Source organism: Ornithorhynchus anatinus, chromosome 2 (assembly GCF_004115215.2).
Source record: "Ornithorhynchus anatinus isolate Pmale09 chromosome 2, mOrnAna1.pri.v4, whole genome shotgun sequence".
NCBI classification, from domain to species: Eukaryota; Metazoa; Chordata; class Mammalia; order Monotremata; family Ornithorhynchidae; genus Ornithorhynchus; species Ornithorhynchus anatinus.
The window spans coordinates 111,205,018-111,223,806 of NC_041729.1; the positions used below are offsets into that span (position 1 = coordinate 111,205,018).

At 42.1% G+C, this 18,789-nt stretch overlaps 1 protein-coding gene across 1 annotated transcript in view; it reads right to left on the reverse strand.

Annotated features, from left to right (window-relative positions):
* Positions 1 to 18,789, reverse strand: part of SLC9A2 (solute carrier family 9 member A2) — a 90,668-nt gene that overhangs the window by 36,060 nt on the left and 35,819 nt on the right. The window contains exon 3 of the mRNA XM_001514625.6: positions 13,129 to 13,379. Coding sequence (XP_001514675.2) covers positions 13,129 to 13,379 — 251 coding nt within the window. The remainder of the gene's footprint in view (positions 1 to 13,128; positions 13,380 to 18,789) is intronic.

An 18,789-nucleotide genomic window follows, 5' to 3' on the forward strand; every position in this document is an offset into this window, starting at 1 on the left:
TTAACAAATACCACAATTAATATAGTTATTAACCCCATCAGAGGCAGATGTGGAAATGAAAAGAGGAGGAATCAGTTCATTTCGCTACCTATGCCAATAGTGAAAGACTCCAGGTGATGAACTCTTCCATTGCACAGCAAGCACTTTGAGGGCAAAGATAAGGTCATTTTACTCTACTAGCTCTATCCCAACTCCTATCGCTTTTTTATGGTATTTGTTAAGTACTTACTATGTGCCTACCATACTAAGTCCTGGGGTAGATATGAGCTTATCAGGTTGGACACAGTCCATGTCCCACATGGGGTTCACAATCTTAGTCCCCATTTTCCCGATGAATGGGCAAAGGGAAGTGAGGCAATTTGCCCAAGGTCACACAGCACACAAGTGGCAGAGCTGGGATTTACCTTCAGTAAATACCACTGCTTGACTGAATGGAGAATGTTGATACGACTGGCTAAAACAAGATTGAGGAATGAGTGGATTTCAGGGATGTAAGTGGGCCTTGCCTTCCCTTGTTTGTTTGTTTGTTTTATGGTATTTGTTAAGCTTTTAATGTATTTCAAGCACTGATGTTCTAAGCACTAGGGAAGATACAAGTTGATCAAGTTGGGCATAGTCTCTGTCCCACATGGGGCTCGCTGTATAAGTAGAAGGGAGGAGAATTTAATCCCCATTTTAGAGTTGAAGAAACTGAGGCACAGTAAAGTTAAGTGACTTGTCCAAGGTCACACAAGAAGCAGACAAGCAGCGTGGCTCAGTGGCAAGAGCACGGGCTTGGGAGTCAGAGGTCGTGGGTTCTACTCCTGCCTCTGCCACTGTCTGCTGTGTGACTTTGGGCAAATCACTTAACTTCTCTGTGCCGGTTACCTCATCTGTAAAATGGGGATTAAGACTGTGAGCCCCACGTGGGACATCCTGATTACTTTCTATCTCCCCCAGCGCTTAGAACAAAGTAAGTCTTAACAAATAACATCATTATTACTATTACATTATTACAAGGTCTGCAATTGGCAGAGCTGGGTTTAGGGCCCAAGTCCTCTGACTCCCAGACCCATGCTCTCTCCACTGAGCCACACTGCTTCTCTAATTATCCTTTGCCATGGAAAATTGAGATTCGGTAACCATCACTACTGTTATTAAGTCTTCTCCTCACTCAAACTCCTCCTCCTACATCTAAGCTTGTTGTAAACTCACTATGGGCAGGGAATGTGACCACCAACTCTGTTATATTGTATTATCCCAAGTGTTTAATACAATGTTTTGCATACAGTAAGCACTCAATACATATGATTGAATGAATGAATGAATCCTCTATTGCCCTGAGAGGTGGGGCTGCCTCCTTCTGAGTGTGCTAGTGCCAAGAAATGGTACTAAGGAATGTTTGGGGGGGTGGGGGTGCAGATATGGGACGAACAGCAGCAAAGGATAAATTTGTCATCATTACCATCACCAATAGCATTTGTAGAGCACTATACCCTATTCTTGGGAACAAACAATAAAAGTAAGAGACACCATCCCTGGCTTCCAAGGAGTTAATGAGCAGGAAAATTCTCCAGCCCATTTTAGCATTCTATTATTCCCAAAGTGAATGAAGTTAGCACTGCCTCTCTTGCGAATATTCTTGTCATCCACATGGTTACCTTGATTACCTAACTACTCTGGTGCTTAGTATTGTTCTTGGCACCTAATAAGCTCTTAACAAATATCACAATTATTATCATTACTAATTATTAGGTAATCAAATTACTTGCAATATCAGTTTTCTGAGGGGATGCATTGAGGAAAAATGTGATTGTCATGCAGTATTTCTACAGCTCTCTGTAGCTTGTTTGTATGGTAAACTATTTCATACTTTTTAAATGGTATTGGTTAAGCACTTACTATGTGCCAGGCACTGTATTAAGCCCTGGCATAGTTGCAAACTAATTCAAGCTAAACAGGTTGGATGCAGTCCATGCCCCACATGGGGCTAGAAGTCTAAAAACCTATTTTACAGATGAAGTAACTGAGGCACAGAGAAGTGAATAACAATAGTAAGAATAATAATTATGGTATTTGTTAAGCACTTACTATGTGCAAGGCACTGTACTAAACGCTGGGGTGGATACTAGCAGATAAGGTTGGATACAATTCCTGTCCCATGTGGGCTCACAGTCTCAATCTCCATTTTATAGACGAGGTAACTGAGGCATGGGGAAGTAAAGTGACTTGCCCAAGGTCACACAGCAGACAAGTGGCAGAGCCAGAACTAGAACCCGGGTCCTCTGACTCCCAGTGCCATGCTAATTTCACTAAGCCATGATGCTCCTCATTTTTCATTCATTTGTAAGATCTGGAACTTATGCTTTCATCAGCTCAGTTGTTTCCTCTGGTCTCAGAAGGCCATAGGAACACAGCCTGCTCTCCATGGAAGAGAAGGGGACCTCCATCCCTCCGTCTCTCAGATTACCTAAGGTGATCTAAGACAGACAGCTTCCTGCCCTGGAGAATCAGTCAGCCATTGTGGGAAAGGCCTGGGAAAGGTTCATTTTCCTGCTCACACTCTGCCTGAGCCATACCAGAAATGCAGGTTGGAGCAGCTAAATCAAAAGCTACTCTTCCCATTCTCAGGAGGAGAAATAATCTCCCTTACTCATCCACAAATCCATAAAATACCTATCTATACTCTTTCTCCATGTCTCTCTCTCTCTCTGTGTCTCTCTCTCTCTCACACACACACACACACACACCCCAGGAAGAATGAGATTCTTTAAACCCAGTTCTTTTTAAGGCTTAAGCCACTCAGGTTAATACATTTGGTATATAGGGAACCTCACTCTTTCAAACCAGCAGAGGACCATTTAGTGCAGGACTGCAAGGTTTTTGTAAGAATAGAACTCCAAACTGTTGGATAATGAAAATACTGCCCAAAAATCCTCAAAGAAAGACCAAACTTCCTCTCCCCATTGTTCAGATGGAGTCCCTGTGGCACAAGAGTTACAAAGCTACTGTAGAACCTACTGCAGAAAAAATGAATGGCAGAACTAGGATTGGTCAGTTCAGCTCTAGGTGTTTGACCTGCTGCTAGCCCACCTAAACTCAATACTGAATTGTGTTCCATGCTGCTGGGAAGCAGAGTGGCTTGGTGGAAAGAGCACAGGCTTGTGAGCCAGAGGAGCTTGGTTCTAATACTGATTCTGCCACTTGTCTGCTGTGTGAGCTTGGGCAAGTCACTTCATTTCTCTCTGCCTCAGTTTCCTTATCTGTAAAATGAGGATTAGACATCTGTTCTCCCATTTAGGCTGGGAACCCTATGTGGGACAGGGACTTTGCCCAACCAGGTTATCTTGCCTCTACTCCACCATTTAGTCTAGTACTTGGCACTTAGTGAGTACTTAACAAATACCATCAAAATGCTAGAAGGCTTGACAACTGAAATTTATATGGGGGGAAATAAAATCCTAAGTGTTTGTTTTGCTGGCCCTGCTTCTGGTTTGATTCTGAATTTCAATTTGTCCTGAAGATCTTCAACAGCCAAATGCCAAGAATTCTCTAGTGGCCACTGCTGAGGTAAGAGCTCAACCACACAGCAATTATGTACACATCTGTAAATTATATATTATATGTAATTTATTTATATTAGTGTCTGTCTTCCTTTTTACCCTAAACTCACTGTGGGCAGAGAACAGGTCCAGCAACTCAATTGTGTTGTGCTCTCCCAAGCACTTAGTACAATGTTTTGCACCCAGTAAGTGCTCCCACTCCCTTCTGCATCAGCCTGACTTGCTCCCTTTATTCATGCCCCCACTTCACAGCACTTATGTACATATCTGTAATTTATTTATTTATGTTAATGTCGGTCTCCCCCTCTAGACTGTAAGCTCATTGTGGGCAGGGAACATATCCATTTATTGTTATATTGTACTTTGTACAGTGCTCTGCACATAGTAAGTGCTAAATAAATACAATTGTCTGAATGAGTCAGAATTACTTAAAATGGCACATCTCAGAAATAAATGCCTTTTTGGAAGTACACTAATTGCAACTTTACTGCTGATTCCTGCAAATCCTTTTGCTTAACAGCTTCAAAGAGTGAGACCAAATTGCTAGAGCCTTTGCTATGATAGTACTTTTATTTTTGAAACTAAATTTTTGGAGGCTTGCTACATACAACATGTCCCATCCAGTATATATAATCTTCCCTTAGAATGCTTAATTATATATAGTGTCCTTGAAATGTACATAATTTATGTAATGCGAAGCATATGTGTGCTACTAAATTAGACACTCCATAAAATATTGAATGTGTAAGATGTGTTGCTCTGGGTCAGCAGTTTATAAAATTTGGGGAGGAAGTTCTAGAAAACCCAGAGGGAAAAAGTAACATACTTAAATTGTATTTTTATCTCTTGTAAAATGATGCAAAAGAAAAGAGAGCTTTCAACTATTAAATATTCACTAACAGTGCTACCGCCAAGCCTCAATTCAGCAAAATCAACAGTATAACTGCTTCTACTTGTAAGTCATATTATAGTCTGTGCCAACTGTCGTTTTTAAACCTTTCCCCACAGGACTCCTGACCCTTAATACATTTTAAGAAGCTTTTACACCAAAGAAAGCTCAGAAAGATCACAGACCTTTGATTTTATTTTGGGACTAGAAAAAATGATTCAAAATCTTGGTTGGAATGGTGAAAAACGAAGCTAATTGATCTTCATTCTAAGTTGAGTTAAGCTTTCATTACCAGTTAGAATGTCATGGCCCAAGCAATTCACTTTGCTCTTTATTTGGATCCACTCAGTGGTTATGAGTGAGGACCACATTAAACTTGGGAAAGAGATATTTCACCTGATAAAAAATACCTCCTGAACTTAGAGAAGCAGCGTAGCTCAGTGGAAAGAGCACGGGCTTGGGAGTCAGAGGTCATGGGTTCAAATCCCGCACTTCTGAGCAGTGTGACTGTGGGCAAATCACTTAACTTCTCTGTGCCTCAGTTCCCTCATCTGTAAAATGGGGATGAAGACTGTGAGCCCCACGTGGGGCAATCTGATTACCCTGTATCTACCCAAGCGCTTAGAACAGTGCACTGCACATAGTAAGCGCTTAACAAATACCAACATTATTATTATTATTAACTTCTAAAACAGAAACAGTTTAGGATATATGGCTGTATATTCTCTGTGCCCTTTGCAACTCCCACCCTCCAGCTTGCTGGTAATTCTGGAAAACCATTAAGGAAAATGACTTCCAATATGAGCCAGAGCAGTCTGAGGACACAGTCAGAACTCCAAAATTCTGGGTTCTATGTCTAGCTCTGCATGCGTTGGCTCTATGGCTTTGGGGAAATGAATTAGCATCTCTGGACATCCCTTTCCATACTTGTAAGGCTGGGAATTTAACTGCCCCCCACACTGCCAGGCAAATGGGTCAATATCTAATCACAAAAATGGTACAACTTTTGTGCATGACTTCTGAAAACCAGTTAAAATGACTTCTATTTTCATGCTACCAAAACTAAAATCAATCAATCATATATATTGAAAGCTTACTGTGAGCAGATCACTGTAGTGAGAGCTTTGGAGAGTACATTATAACAGAGTTGGTGGGCACGTTCCCTGCCCACATTGAGCTTACACAGTCCAGGAAGGAAAAACCTTCTGAAGCTGAGGAGAGATGGTATTTTTTTCTTCGATTTTTTTCAGGCTCAATCAGTTAATCCAAACTACAGGGTTTACAAGCCTTTCAGAAAGTTTACTCCTACAGTCTCAAGGTTTCAGTAGAACTACCTCCACCTGGCCCTTCTTCCCCTAAAATTCCATCCCTGATTGACACGTCCTGTCCTTGTCCCCTCTCTCCCTAACCATTCCCCCAGTCCCCCAAACATACTCTTCCTCACACATACAGAGGTATCTTTACAGGAGAGGACCACTGATAATGTCAGCAGCAACCTTCAGCCTTTTCTCATCCCTCTCCATTCTGCCTCATCTATGCACTTGGATCTGTGGCATTTGGGCATTTGATATTTGCCCCACTCTCAACCCCACAGCACTTATGCACATATGTATTATATATTATAAATAATGTCCGTCTCCCCCTCTAGACAATAAACTCTTGTTAGTAGGGAATGTGTCTACCAACTATGTTGCAGGTGCTCAGTAGAGTGCTCTACACAAGGTAAGTGCTCAGTAAATACGACTGAGTGATTGAATGATTGATCTCCCCTACTCTGGACCATAACTCTAAAATGCCTTCAAGGTTGATAACTTCTGAGTTAAGACCTCTACTGGTGACAGGAAGTTTCTTGGGTGAACATATATATATATATATAATGTTTTCAATTTGAAATCACTTTCTTATGGATCATTTTAAAAACAGTGCTCAAGTCATGTGACATGATATCTTCTCTTCTGGTACTGAATGGAAAATTATAACTGACTCTAAATGACTTTAGATTACCCTTGAGAGGGTATGAAATATCTAATTCTAAGCATCTACTTTTAGAAAAGATTTATCACGAGAATGTACAAATATTATACAGATGCACAAGATCATCTTTCTTTAGAAATAGGATGGACAATTTCAAAGCCGCTGCTGTCTTATTAAGGAGTCGTTCTAGACTACTTGCTAATGGCTGCAATTTTAAAAGGTGCACCTGCTTGCCCATACGTTGATGATACTCTTTTGGTAAAACAGATCTTCCATTGCTGTCTTCAGCATAGGCGAGCAACCTCTCACCAACATTCAGGATAACATGAAGAGCAACATGGCCTAGTGGAAAGAGCACGTCCCTGGGAGTCAGATAATCTGAATTCTAATCCTGGCTCCATCTCTTGTCTGCTGTGTGACCTTGGGTAAGTCACTTTACTTCTCTAAGCTTCAGATTCCTCATCTGTAAAATCTGTAAAACTCATTTCCTGCACTCCCTCCTACTTAGTAGGAGCCCCAAATGCGATGGGGACTGTGTCTGACCTAAAAACTGGTATCTCCCCTAGTGCTGAAAATAGTACTTGATAAGTGCTTGATAAGTATACATGCTTCACAAATATTACACATTTTAAATTCAGGTAAGAGTTTCTGTGGTCAGACTTCCAACCTGTAATGGTTTAAAACATTAAAAGAGGGGACCTTTTAAACATATCATCTTTCTGGTATGTCATATGTTTCTATCCATTTCTGTGAATCTATGTATGTTAGGAATAAGCCCTTCAAGAATAGCCCATCTAAAAATGAGGCAACAAACTGCAGGTTTACTGAGGTTTACTGAGAACCTCTAAATTGATGCAGTTTTTACTGAACTTTTTGTGTGGTTGGAAAGAGAGGAACTATGTGTGCAATGTATTGTGGAGATCTATTGTCTTCAGAACTTTGTTGTGTTTTATTTCTTCACAAGGGTTTTTAATCCAACTCTGGTCCTGCATTCCAGTCTCTGTATTTGTTGACTTGGCCTGGCTGACAGAGAACAGAATGAAAGACTAACTTTGTCTTGGGTGCTTGCTAGTAACTTAAGGTCCCTTGCATAAACTGTGTGGTTTCTGTTGTGACTGGAATAAACCAGGTTGTAAGATTCAGCAAATGCCTTTGCCCAGGTCAATGACATTTTCAGTGTGTGTTTCTGCTTCCTCCTTTTCTTACTTTCCAACAGAGTTATTTGTTTTTACAACCCTAATCAATGGTGCTTTGCTCTTCAACAAGGGCATTATAATAGATCTGGTGGCTTCTTTATAATAGATCTGATGGCTTCTCTGAAGGAACTATTTGTGATGGGTCTAACTTTCCAAAAATCATTGCTTATCATTCTAGGGACCCTAAACCACAGACAGAGGAACAAGGGAACTTCAAACAGATCCACATTCAGTTCACTGACTAGCCAAAAACTTGGGTCTATCTGCCCCTAAAACGATTGGGAAAAGGATGGAACTTTCTTTCTTGACCTTTGCAGCTATTTCCTGAATTAGGCTTGATTCAGGCCTGGTGGCACTAAGAAGAAATGAGCCCAACATAAGTCATTTTGAATACTGGTGTTGCCTTCAGTCCAACTCTCTGCGGTGGGGCTGGGGGGTGAGGGGTGGATGAAAAGATGTATAAAGTCACCTTGGAACATTTTTATATTTGCCAAGTTCTGAGGGGAGGATAAATGGAAATATCACCACTCTCTCAGGCTCAGCCAACTAAGTCAACACTCAATGGGGAGGGCCCAGGATGGACACAGGAAAGTAGCCAACTGCCATGGAGTCATTTTCCCAGATGAAGGGAGATAGAGCAGGAAAGAGAAGAGTGTTGGTGATGGATGGTTTGCCATCTCTCTGCACCAAAAATGATGTGAAGTTAACACCAGGGCTGGCTTCAGATGCTGCATGAGTGGCACAATACATCAGATGCAATCTGAGAAAGAGTGGTGGGCCAGGATGGAGGATGATGGCAGAGCAGTCACAAGCAGTTTCTGTGTCAGTGGTGACTTGGAAGGGGAATGCAGTAGTTCTGGAGAAAAGCGGGGCAGGGTAAAGTGTTCTCCCACCCCCAGGAAAACTTCCAGTATGGTACAGATTTTGAAAAGATTTCACTATGATACAATGCATACACAAGCAGCATTGCATAACGATGTCATACAAAATGCTATGGGTGCATGCAGCTTGATGTGATGATGTCATATGGAATGGTGCAGAGAGGGGAATCAAGTTGCACCCTACTTCAGAGTTTTCAAATGTCTGAAGTCAGGCCTGGATAGCATTCTCTTGCCGGATTGTACATTCCAAGCACTTAGTACAGTGCTCTGCACATAGTAAGTGCTCAATAAATACGATGGAATGAATGAATGAATGAATCCATGAAAACTCCAGGGTCTTCAAAATATGAGGGACCACCAAAATGGGAAGGAAACATGCTGCGATAGAGTGTGCTTTGATTCTATACTGTAAAAATAACCTATATTTGCCTCTTCCTCTATGTCCCTCCCAACACCTGTCCCTCCAATAATATAGGAGGTTCACCTTCCTCCCCTTTCCTCCAGTAATCTGTTCACTTTCTTTGCTTACGTGCTATAACTCTATTGTACACCAACTACACCCACTCCCGTGGAAAACTCATTCTGTCCCATGGCTTCAAATATCATCTCTCTGTGGATGATTCCCAAATCAAATATCCAGCCCTGATCTCTCTCCTTCTCTGCAACCTCACATTTTCTCCTGCCTTCAGGATCTCTACTCAGATGTTCCAATGAAACCTCAAATTTAACAGGTTCAAAATAGAACTCCTCATTTTCCCATCTAAACCCTGCCCTCCCACAGACTTTCCCAACCTTATATACAGCACCACCATCCTCCCTAACAAGTCCATAACCTTGGCATTGCCCTCGACTCATCAATCTCATTCAATTCACATATTCAATCCATCACCAAATCCTGTTGGTTCAACCTTCACAAAATCGCTAAAATCTGCAATTTCCTCTCCATCCAATCCATCCAAACTATTATCATGTTAATCCAATCACTTATCCTATCCCACACTGATTACTGTATCAACCACCTTACTGACCTCCCTGCTTTCTGTCTCTCCCCACTCCAGTCCACATTTCACTATGCTGTCTGGATCATTTTTCAAAAAAAAACAAAAACATTCAGCCCATGTATCCCCACTCCTCAAGAACCTCCAGTTGTTGGCCATCCACCTTGGCATCAAACAGAAACTCCTTACCATAGTATTTAAAACACTCAATCACCTTATCCCCTTGCATCCTCCTACCTTACCTCCCTGATTTCCTACTACAACCCAGCCACTCACTTCATTCCTTTAGAGTCAACCTATTCACTGTTCCTCAACCTCAACTCTCTTTCCACCAACCCCTCACCCACATCCTGCCTCTGGCCTGAAACGCCCTTAGGTATACAGAAGATCAATCACCCCACCTTCAAAGCCTCATTAAAATCATATCTCCTCCACTTGGCCTTCCCTGACTAAGCCCTCATTTCCTCTTCTCCCACTCCCTTTGGCACTGTCTCTACACTTAGATTTTCACCCTTTATTCATGCTTCCCTTAGCCCCACAGCACTTATGTAGAGCACTAATTTTATTTATTTATATTAACATCTATCTCCCCCTCTAGACTGTAATCTCGCTGTGGGCAGGGAACATATCTACCAACTCTGTTATATTGTTTCTCAAGTGCTTAGTACAATGCTTTGTACACAGCAAGTACTTAATAAATATGATTGGTTGGTTGATTGATTGATTTTACTTTCCCAAATTTTTAATACAGTAAGCACTCAATAAATACCACTTATTAATTGCTCTAAAAAAAGTAAGTTATTTGCTAAGTACTTACTATGTGCCAAGTACTCTACTAAGCACTGGGGTATATACAAGACAGATCAGACACAGTTCCTGTCCCTCACGGGGCTCACAGTCTAAGTAGGAAGGGGTGCAAGCATTTAATCCCCATTTTTTGAATAAGAAAACTGAGGTAAAGAGAAGCTAAGCCACTTGCCCAAGGTCACACAGCAGGCAAGTGGCGGAGCCACGGATAGAACCCAGGTCTTCTGGCTCTCAGGCCTCTGCTCTTTCTACTAGGCCCTGGGAGCTGTTTGGGAAGGACAAGATACCTTGAGACTTCTAATATCTGACTGAATGTGGTTGGGAGTCCCAGATAATGGGCTTGGAGTGCTCCCAGACAGAACTGCAGTCTGCTGGTGACCTTCCAGTAAAACTAGAGGAGAGAAACTGGGTTTAATTGTTTCCTCCCTGATTTGCTGGTCTAATTTTAAACCTGGGTCTTAAACTTTGTAGAAGCCTGGCTTTTAACAGGCTAATCTATCAGCCACATGCTTATGGGGTGAACTAAGACCGGTCACTTTAAGCCATTTGAATCCCTTAATCTACATTACAGGAAGGAGATTTACTACGAGACAGATATGTTGCCAGAGCGTCACAACAAGGGAGACCCACTGCAGTAACGTCTTCAGAAGCTTAACAAATTTTTTCTCGTTTTTGGACAAATGGACAAGAAATCATGGAACACACTAAGCAAGCTTGACAGATCCTCTAACTTCATTCCTGTGAATATTTGCTTTGAAATGCCCATAGGCAGGGTGTTCTGTACTCTAAAGGTTAAACACCCCAAATAGCAGTTCAGTATTTCTAGCTGCAGTTGAGATTCCAACCTATCCAGGTGATAATAGACCACGTTTCTTAGCCCATCACAAGGTACTTAATTGCATATATGAAAATGGATTGAACAGAAACTAAAAGCTTGAAATGAATGGTTAGGGTTGGTAATTTAACCAAGTATCTCCTACGCCCTATTTTGGAAAAGCATACTGATTACCCAGTAGATATACTTTGTGGTTGTCAATCTTTCACTTGAACATTTATTTAGACAGTGAATTATAATGCCCAGGGACAGAAAGTGTGCGTGCAACAATCCTCCAGCCATCCGACACAGTTTTGTAATAGAGGCAATTTGTTTTAGTAATACCAGAAATTCCTTGCCTGTAAGTTTTTTTTTTAAGTGGGATTTTTTTCTCCCATTAAGTGTGCTTTATAAGAAACATGCCCTCTGAAACAGGGAACAGATAAAACCTATGCTTAAATTAATACCCATCAAAAAGATAACCACCCACAATTTTCATTTTTACAAAGACATATCTCTCTGCTTTCCATATCCCTCTGGATCACGTAGACAGAGTGCCTGTCTGGGGAAAGCAGAGGCAGAAAGTCAGCCGATCACTTGCTATAAGGATATCTTAAAACTCCAGAGCAATTTTCAGGTGGAGAAGGCCTCGGGCTTATACACCAGGTGACTCCACCGCAAATTCTGGAGTCTCAACAAACCCTAGGTCCTGTCTGTGTCTAGGCAATTGGCAGGTGACCTGGAAGAAAGCCAACCGGATGAGGCCATGGAAGCATTTCAAGGCTGCTCTTAAGTCTCTGCCTTAGCCCCTCTCTGCCTTGACTCCACAGAACTCTGCTACAGCTCAGGCTGGCATCATGTTGCAATTCATCCTTCTTGAAAAGTTGAACTTGCCAACATGAGAGATGGGAACTCCCTTTTTTTCCTAGAGACATTGTAACTACCTGATCATATGGTTTCAGTGGCATTAGCCAAAGAACGAGGAAGGAACTGGAAGCCGTACAGACGATATGAATAGCAACTGGGGAAAGAGATGGAACATTTCATTACTGGGTCAAACTGGATTAATATGTTGCTTTATTTAGGTTCATCTCTGAAACAGAAACCGTGCAAATATTTAACTCATCATGTTTGGTATGAAATGGGCCCTTCTTCCCTTTCTGGGCTATCTTTGAACTCTTCTTTAAGGCTAACTCTTTTAAGGATTAAGTTCTTAATCTGTTTTTTTAAATCACAGTGTTTCAAGCTTAATTCACTATGAATTAATAAATCATGTAGCAAGGTTTTTCAAAGTAGAATGATTGAGGGTGAGATATCAACTATGTCTTTACTCCAAATCAAATGTTTAGTCAAAGGCCCAGTCAAGTTTTCAATCAAAGATTTAGGAAAACTTTAACAAACTTAGGTCAGACCCACACCTATCAAAAAGAAAGATCTCTTTATGAGAAAAGCTCTTTGACAGTAATCTACCCAGCCTGACATTTTATTCATCCTGAAAGTCAGAGGCCTAACAAGAGTCAAGACTGTAAGCTTGTTGTAGGCAGGGAATGTGTCTGTCTATTGTTATACTGTACTCTCCTAAGTGCTTAGTATAATGCTTTGCACACAGTAAGTGCTCAAAAAGTGTGACTGAACTGAATTGAAATATAGAATGCAGTGGATTCAAATTATTTGAACAACACATACACGTGCATGCACACACACACACACACACACACACACAGAGCAAATCTTCAGGATTGCCATTTTGCATAGCTGGCACCTAAGAGCACATCTTTAAGACATTTTTCATACTGTACCCACAATGTTGACTTTAAAAATATAGTTGAGTATATGAGTATTTTCATTTTATGGTCAGGAAAAAAGCTTAGTATATAAAACATATAACATACAAGAAAGCACCCCACTCATTTAGGGAGACTACTCAGCATGCATGTCTCAGCTTAGAATAATACAGTCCTTCACTGAAATCCCTTTTTCGCACTCTTTTCTCCTAGAACTACTGCTCTCTTGCTTTGGATACTTACGCCATGATGCCTGAGAGGTGGAACATTTCTGCTGTTATGTATGATAAGTAACTGTACAGGAAGACAAAAAGTGGCTCAATCACTCTGATATTGTGAGTGAAACGGGTAGTAAATGCTGCAATAAATCCCAAAAAGATTCCAATCAATACCCCACCAATTCCCACCACAAAGAAGTTTGCAAATCCAGCGAATATATCAATGGTCTTAATTGTGGTCATCTGGCAAAAAGACTTGAACAAATTGTACAGGACCTGTGGGAGAAAGAAAACAGATGGTTTAACAGGGTGCTTTCTAATTTTTCCCATCCTCATTACCACCTGTCTTTCCTTCTAATGAGAAAATTTAGCCTTTTTGTTGAATTTGAATGGAGCAATGCATTATTAGACTTCTGAATCTCATTCTGAACTAGACACACAAAGCACATACTAATGTCAACTCAAGCAAAAATCAATTAATTTTAGTGATCATGTGAACTTTTCTGGAACAAATTAATTGATAATATGTGGGACTTCAAGGAATAATAATATAGTTCAAAAGCATGAACTATGACTGTTTAGAAACATGTCTAAAAGATGTGCCGCCTTTTTTAAATGCCTGTGCTTGACCTCTCTTCTCTCTCTCTGTCTCCCTCCTCTCCCTCCTCTCTTTCTCCCCTCCCCTTTCCTCAGTCTCTCTCACAGCACACTGCTGCCTGTCCTCACAGTTTGCTAACAGTGTGGGTGATTCAGGGTATGCATGAGGCAGGACTCTTTAAACTTGTAAGGCTTTTATCCTAGTCCAAGTTAAGGGCTTTAGGCTCCGGAGGAATTGGCCTGAGGAGCTCACTCAGTCTTGGAGGGCCTCTCTGCCTGGCTCCAAATATTTCCCCTCTCAACAATGAAGTTGCTTGATGTTTTTTCACTATAAGAACATTTCCATTAGGGAATATGAAGCCAGAGGTTTCTTTTTGTGGGAGATACAGAGGATGGGTGGGTGAGTGGTTGGGGCCCACAAACAGATTTCTTTATCCACATATATTTATGGTTTCTGTATTTTTGTGTACATTCAAATTACAGAGACCCCATACTAATATTCCATATCATTCACCAGTGTACTTATTTTTGTGTAGAATTAAATGCATTTGTTTCCCCACCTATAACTAAGACTACAGAAATATGGAATGAAGCATGGGCTTTAACAACCACTTTCTCAGCAAGTTCACCCTTCAGAAATGGGTGAGGAATGCATGAAAACACATGTGTTTGAGGGCAGAGTTGGTTCGCTTCACCCAACAGGTAGTCATTTAACTTCCCCTCATGCAACTCCTTACAGAAAAGTGAAGATGAAACCCCCAAATCAATGTGAACTACACAGAGCTAAATGAAAGAGTCAGTGGCTGGCTTCTGTTATCTAAATACTTGAGGAGTGTAGGTGAAGGGCTATGTAACTGGAGTGGCATAATGGTGGGTGCTATTTCCTGGGCCCTGCCATCCTGCACTGGACCTTCTACAGGGGGCCATGCCCCTAAGAGCAGGGACACACTATGCATGCACTGGGATTTCATGGGTGTTGACATCTAGAACTAAGGAACTAGATGGTGTTGTGGGCCCGCCATTTTTAATTTCACTGTAAAGCCCTGGAATCTTCCCTAGCTCCATCATAATACTGGACAGTGACATCCAAGAAGGTGTGTCCAGGCTTTTGTGTGCACACTCAGCACAGCAGTTCTCTTCTGGAGAGGAACTTCACCTCTAGGGATAACTCATCATTTATAAAGGGTTAGACTTCCAAAGAAGAATCAAGATCATGAAGTAATCTTACAATCATGAGATGGTAAACCTGCTGAGTGAAGAGACTATGAGTTCTGCTTCTGGTGTATGCCCCATCCTACCTCTTCTCACTAATATCCTACTATAGCCCAGGCCACACACTCCACCCATCGAGCACCAGCTTACCCACTGTGCCCCGATCTCGTCTACCTCACTGCCAACCCCTTTCCCACATCATCACCCTAGTCTGGAACTCCCTCCCCCTCCATATACACCAGACGACCACTCTCTCCCCCCTCAGTGGTCACATCTCTTCCAAGAGGCCTTCCCCACAGTTAAGCCCTCTTTTCCCCATCTCTCTTTCTCTTCTGAGTCATCTATGCACTTGGATCTATGACTTTTTGGCATTTGATATTTGTTCCATCCCTAACCCCACAGCCCTTTGTATCTACCTTTAAATTGTATATTATAAATTTCTTATTTACTCAAATTAATGTGTGTCTCCCCCTCTAGACTGTAAGCTCATTATGAGCAGGGAATGTTTCTGCTAATTCTGTTGTACTCTCCCAAACTCTTAGTACAGGGCTCTGCACATAATTAGCACTCAATAAATGTGATTGATTGAAGTGCTTTGTAATGTTTTTCCTACAGTAGCCACTCAATAAATACCACTGATTAGAGCAACTATTCTTGTTAAAATGGTACTTATTGCTCGAAAATGGTATGTATTGCCCACACTGCCCACATCTGAGGACCCTGTTTCTCCATATCCACACCAGGCTTGCTAGCCTTCTGCCACCCAACTGGTCAAAATCCACTATCATGTTCAGAACCAGGACAAATGAATTAATCCTGGGCTCTTGGTACTGCGAAGACATGGTTCTGGGAATTCAAGAACCTAACTCTGCCCAGGAGAGTTGACTCACTTGATACTCAAGGATTGGGGGTCAGCTCATGCCTTTCAAGAGGTGACCAAAGAGGTCCCCACAGTTAAGCAAAACCACAAATCATAGAGTTGCGCATCTAAGACATACCCGTACAATGAACCAGCCTCTCCCCACCTGCGAAATTGAACTTTAGAGAAATTTGTTTGCTGCTCTTGGCAATGAGGTAACCATTTGGTGCATTTCTTCCAAGCCCTATCCACACATGCAAGTAATATATTTGCAACTTAGGAGATTCTATGTTCCTATGAGCTGCAGTTTCCTGAAACATTAGGCCCTACCAGATAGTGAACCAAACTGAACCTTGTCCGTGACAACCACCTGCTCAATTTGAATGACGGACATTAGCGCTGATAAGGGAATACTTCAACCTACCACAATGCTCTGCTCAGATCTTGTTTCAGCAACATGACTATTTTATATCACTGCATTGTCAGTGTTATTGGACATTAAAAGCTGGAATTGCAGAAGTCCATAGAGATAATCTGGAATCACCCCATATGAATCTATAGCTGGCAAAGGAGGTAACATATACTGCAAAGATTCCCCTTTGACCCCATTTCCCAGAAAGTCCCACTCTCCCACCCCAGTCATATCTGCTGATCAGATAAATATCAACATAGCAGATGTCACCCCAAGTGGACTTTGATATCAGAGCAACTGATGGGGTAACTAGAGTCCAAGTGTGTACTAGGTATGATGGAATGGGGAATTTTTAGTCCTTTCCTTTTACTACAGCACTTTCACATCAGTAATCTCATTAGCATTTCTCTGCAGGACAGATGATTATTCTACTTTAGAGATGAGAATACCATGGCATAGAGGAGTTAAGTGATTCATTCAAGGTCATACAGTGGACCACTGGTTGAGTTGTGACTAGAATCCAAGTCTCCTGATTTCTCTGCACAAAGATTCTTTGCCCTAGACTTGGCAGATGACATGGGGGGTGGGAAAATGAAAGGAAATCTTGCCTATCATGCTTTATCTGCAGATTGAACCAGGCATTTGTTTTTGCTAAGAATCAGAGGTGGATATCTGTATTGTCTGTATTTCTGAAGCACCAACTCTATGCCAATCAGCACTAGAATAACAAGCCAGCACATCCTTTGCAGAGAGCAAATTTCTTAACTCTACATTTGCAAATGACAGGGGGACTTGTGACTAGCAGAATTAATTATTAATCATCTTAACATTTATTAAGTTTTTACTTCATGCCAAAGCGTTGGAGTAGATACAAGATCACCAGTTGACGGCACATCCCCCATTCTCTATGAGGCTCACAATCTAAGAGGTAGAGAGAGGAGGCATCTTGTTTTCATTTTACAGATAACGAAACAGATACAGAGAGGTTAAGCACCTTACCCAAGGTCACATAGCAGATCAGGGGCAGAGCTGGAACTAGAACCTGGTTCTTTAGATTCCCGGCTCCACGTTTTTCCACCAGGCCATGCCATTTCCCTAATGCTCTGGGTCACAGTTACACCCTTCTCAACATTAGGCTTTTATGCTCTAGGATGACTGATGCACAATTATGTCCAATTTAAAACTGTTGCCTAGTGACACTGATGGCCAAAGTGAAGAGCTATGGCCCATTCCTCTAAGTCTTCTGCCAGCCTGACTCGACTCTAGGTGGTAATGAGGGCAGGGACCATTGCTCTTACTCAATTGTACCTGGCACGGAGTATGGGCCTTGGCACACAGTAGGTGCTCAATAAGTCACTTGTTGATTGTTTGATGGATTGGGTGAAGTATTCCAGGGTGACTCTAGACTGTCAGCTCGCTGACGGCAGGGAATGTGCCTGTTTATTGTTGTGCTGTACTCTCCCAAACCCTGAATATAGTGCTCTGCACACAGTAAGCGCTCAATAAATATGACTGACTGATGGTGGGGTTGCGGTCAAGGACCATGGGGGAAGACAAAAGCCCGGATGCTCTCATCTAGCTGACTTTAATCAATCAGTTAATCAGTGGTATTTACTGAGTTCTTGCTATATGCAGAGCACATAGACACACTGCCCTCAAGAAGCCTAGAGTACAGCAGGAGGAAACAGCCATTAAAAGACTTGCTGGTGTCAGGATTTCTGGGGTGCATTCTGAGGTGAGACGGGTAGTCTGAGAAACCAGAAACCTTATTCTTGCAACCACCTGCTCCCTCTCTACTATTAGCTTGCACCGAAAAGTGCACCTTCGTAGGCTCACGCTCAGGCCTCCCACTGTGGCTGAGGAAATGTCTGCCTGCACCCCAAATTATCTGTATACACCACTGCTGTGCTTCTGTGAACCCTTGTCACCTCTAGCCAAGCAAATCATCTGGCAATTTCTTCCCCCCTCCAATGGGGCTGAGAAACTGTCTGCCTGCCTCCAGCATGCTCTGCGCACCAGACATGCAGCTTTCACTGATACCAACGCCCGCTCCCCCCTGCCCCATTGAGAAGACCCCATTCCATTCTGCTTTGCACTACCGTGGCAGGAAAGAGAACAACACGAGTAACATGAAGCTGCCTTTAAAACCTCAGGAAGACAAGTGTTCACAGTAGCCACTGATGTAGCTTCGGGAATGCCATGGACTCTGAATCACAAGGAGCCTGAAATTATGCTCTTCTAGCCACAGCACCCTACTGACTTTGGTTTTTATATTGTGTATTGTGTAACTGACCTTGTTTCATGCTGTTTGAATGTTTTATTGTTTTTTCCAAATCTGACAGTCTCTACTCCATCCTGATCTTCCTCAACCTCTCAGCTGCCTTTGACACTGTCGACCATCCCCTTCTCCTGGAAACCCTGACTTCACTGACACTGTTCTCTCCTAGTTTTCTTTCTATTACTCTGACTGATCATTCTCAGTCTCTTTTGTAGGCTCCTCCTCTGCCTCCCACCTCTGACAGAGGAGGCTCCTCAAGGCTCAGTTCTGGCTTCCCTTGTATTTTCCATCTACACCGACTCCCTCGAAGAACTCATTCACTTCCATG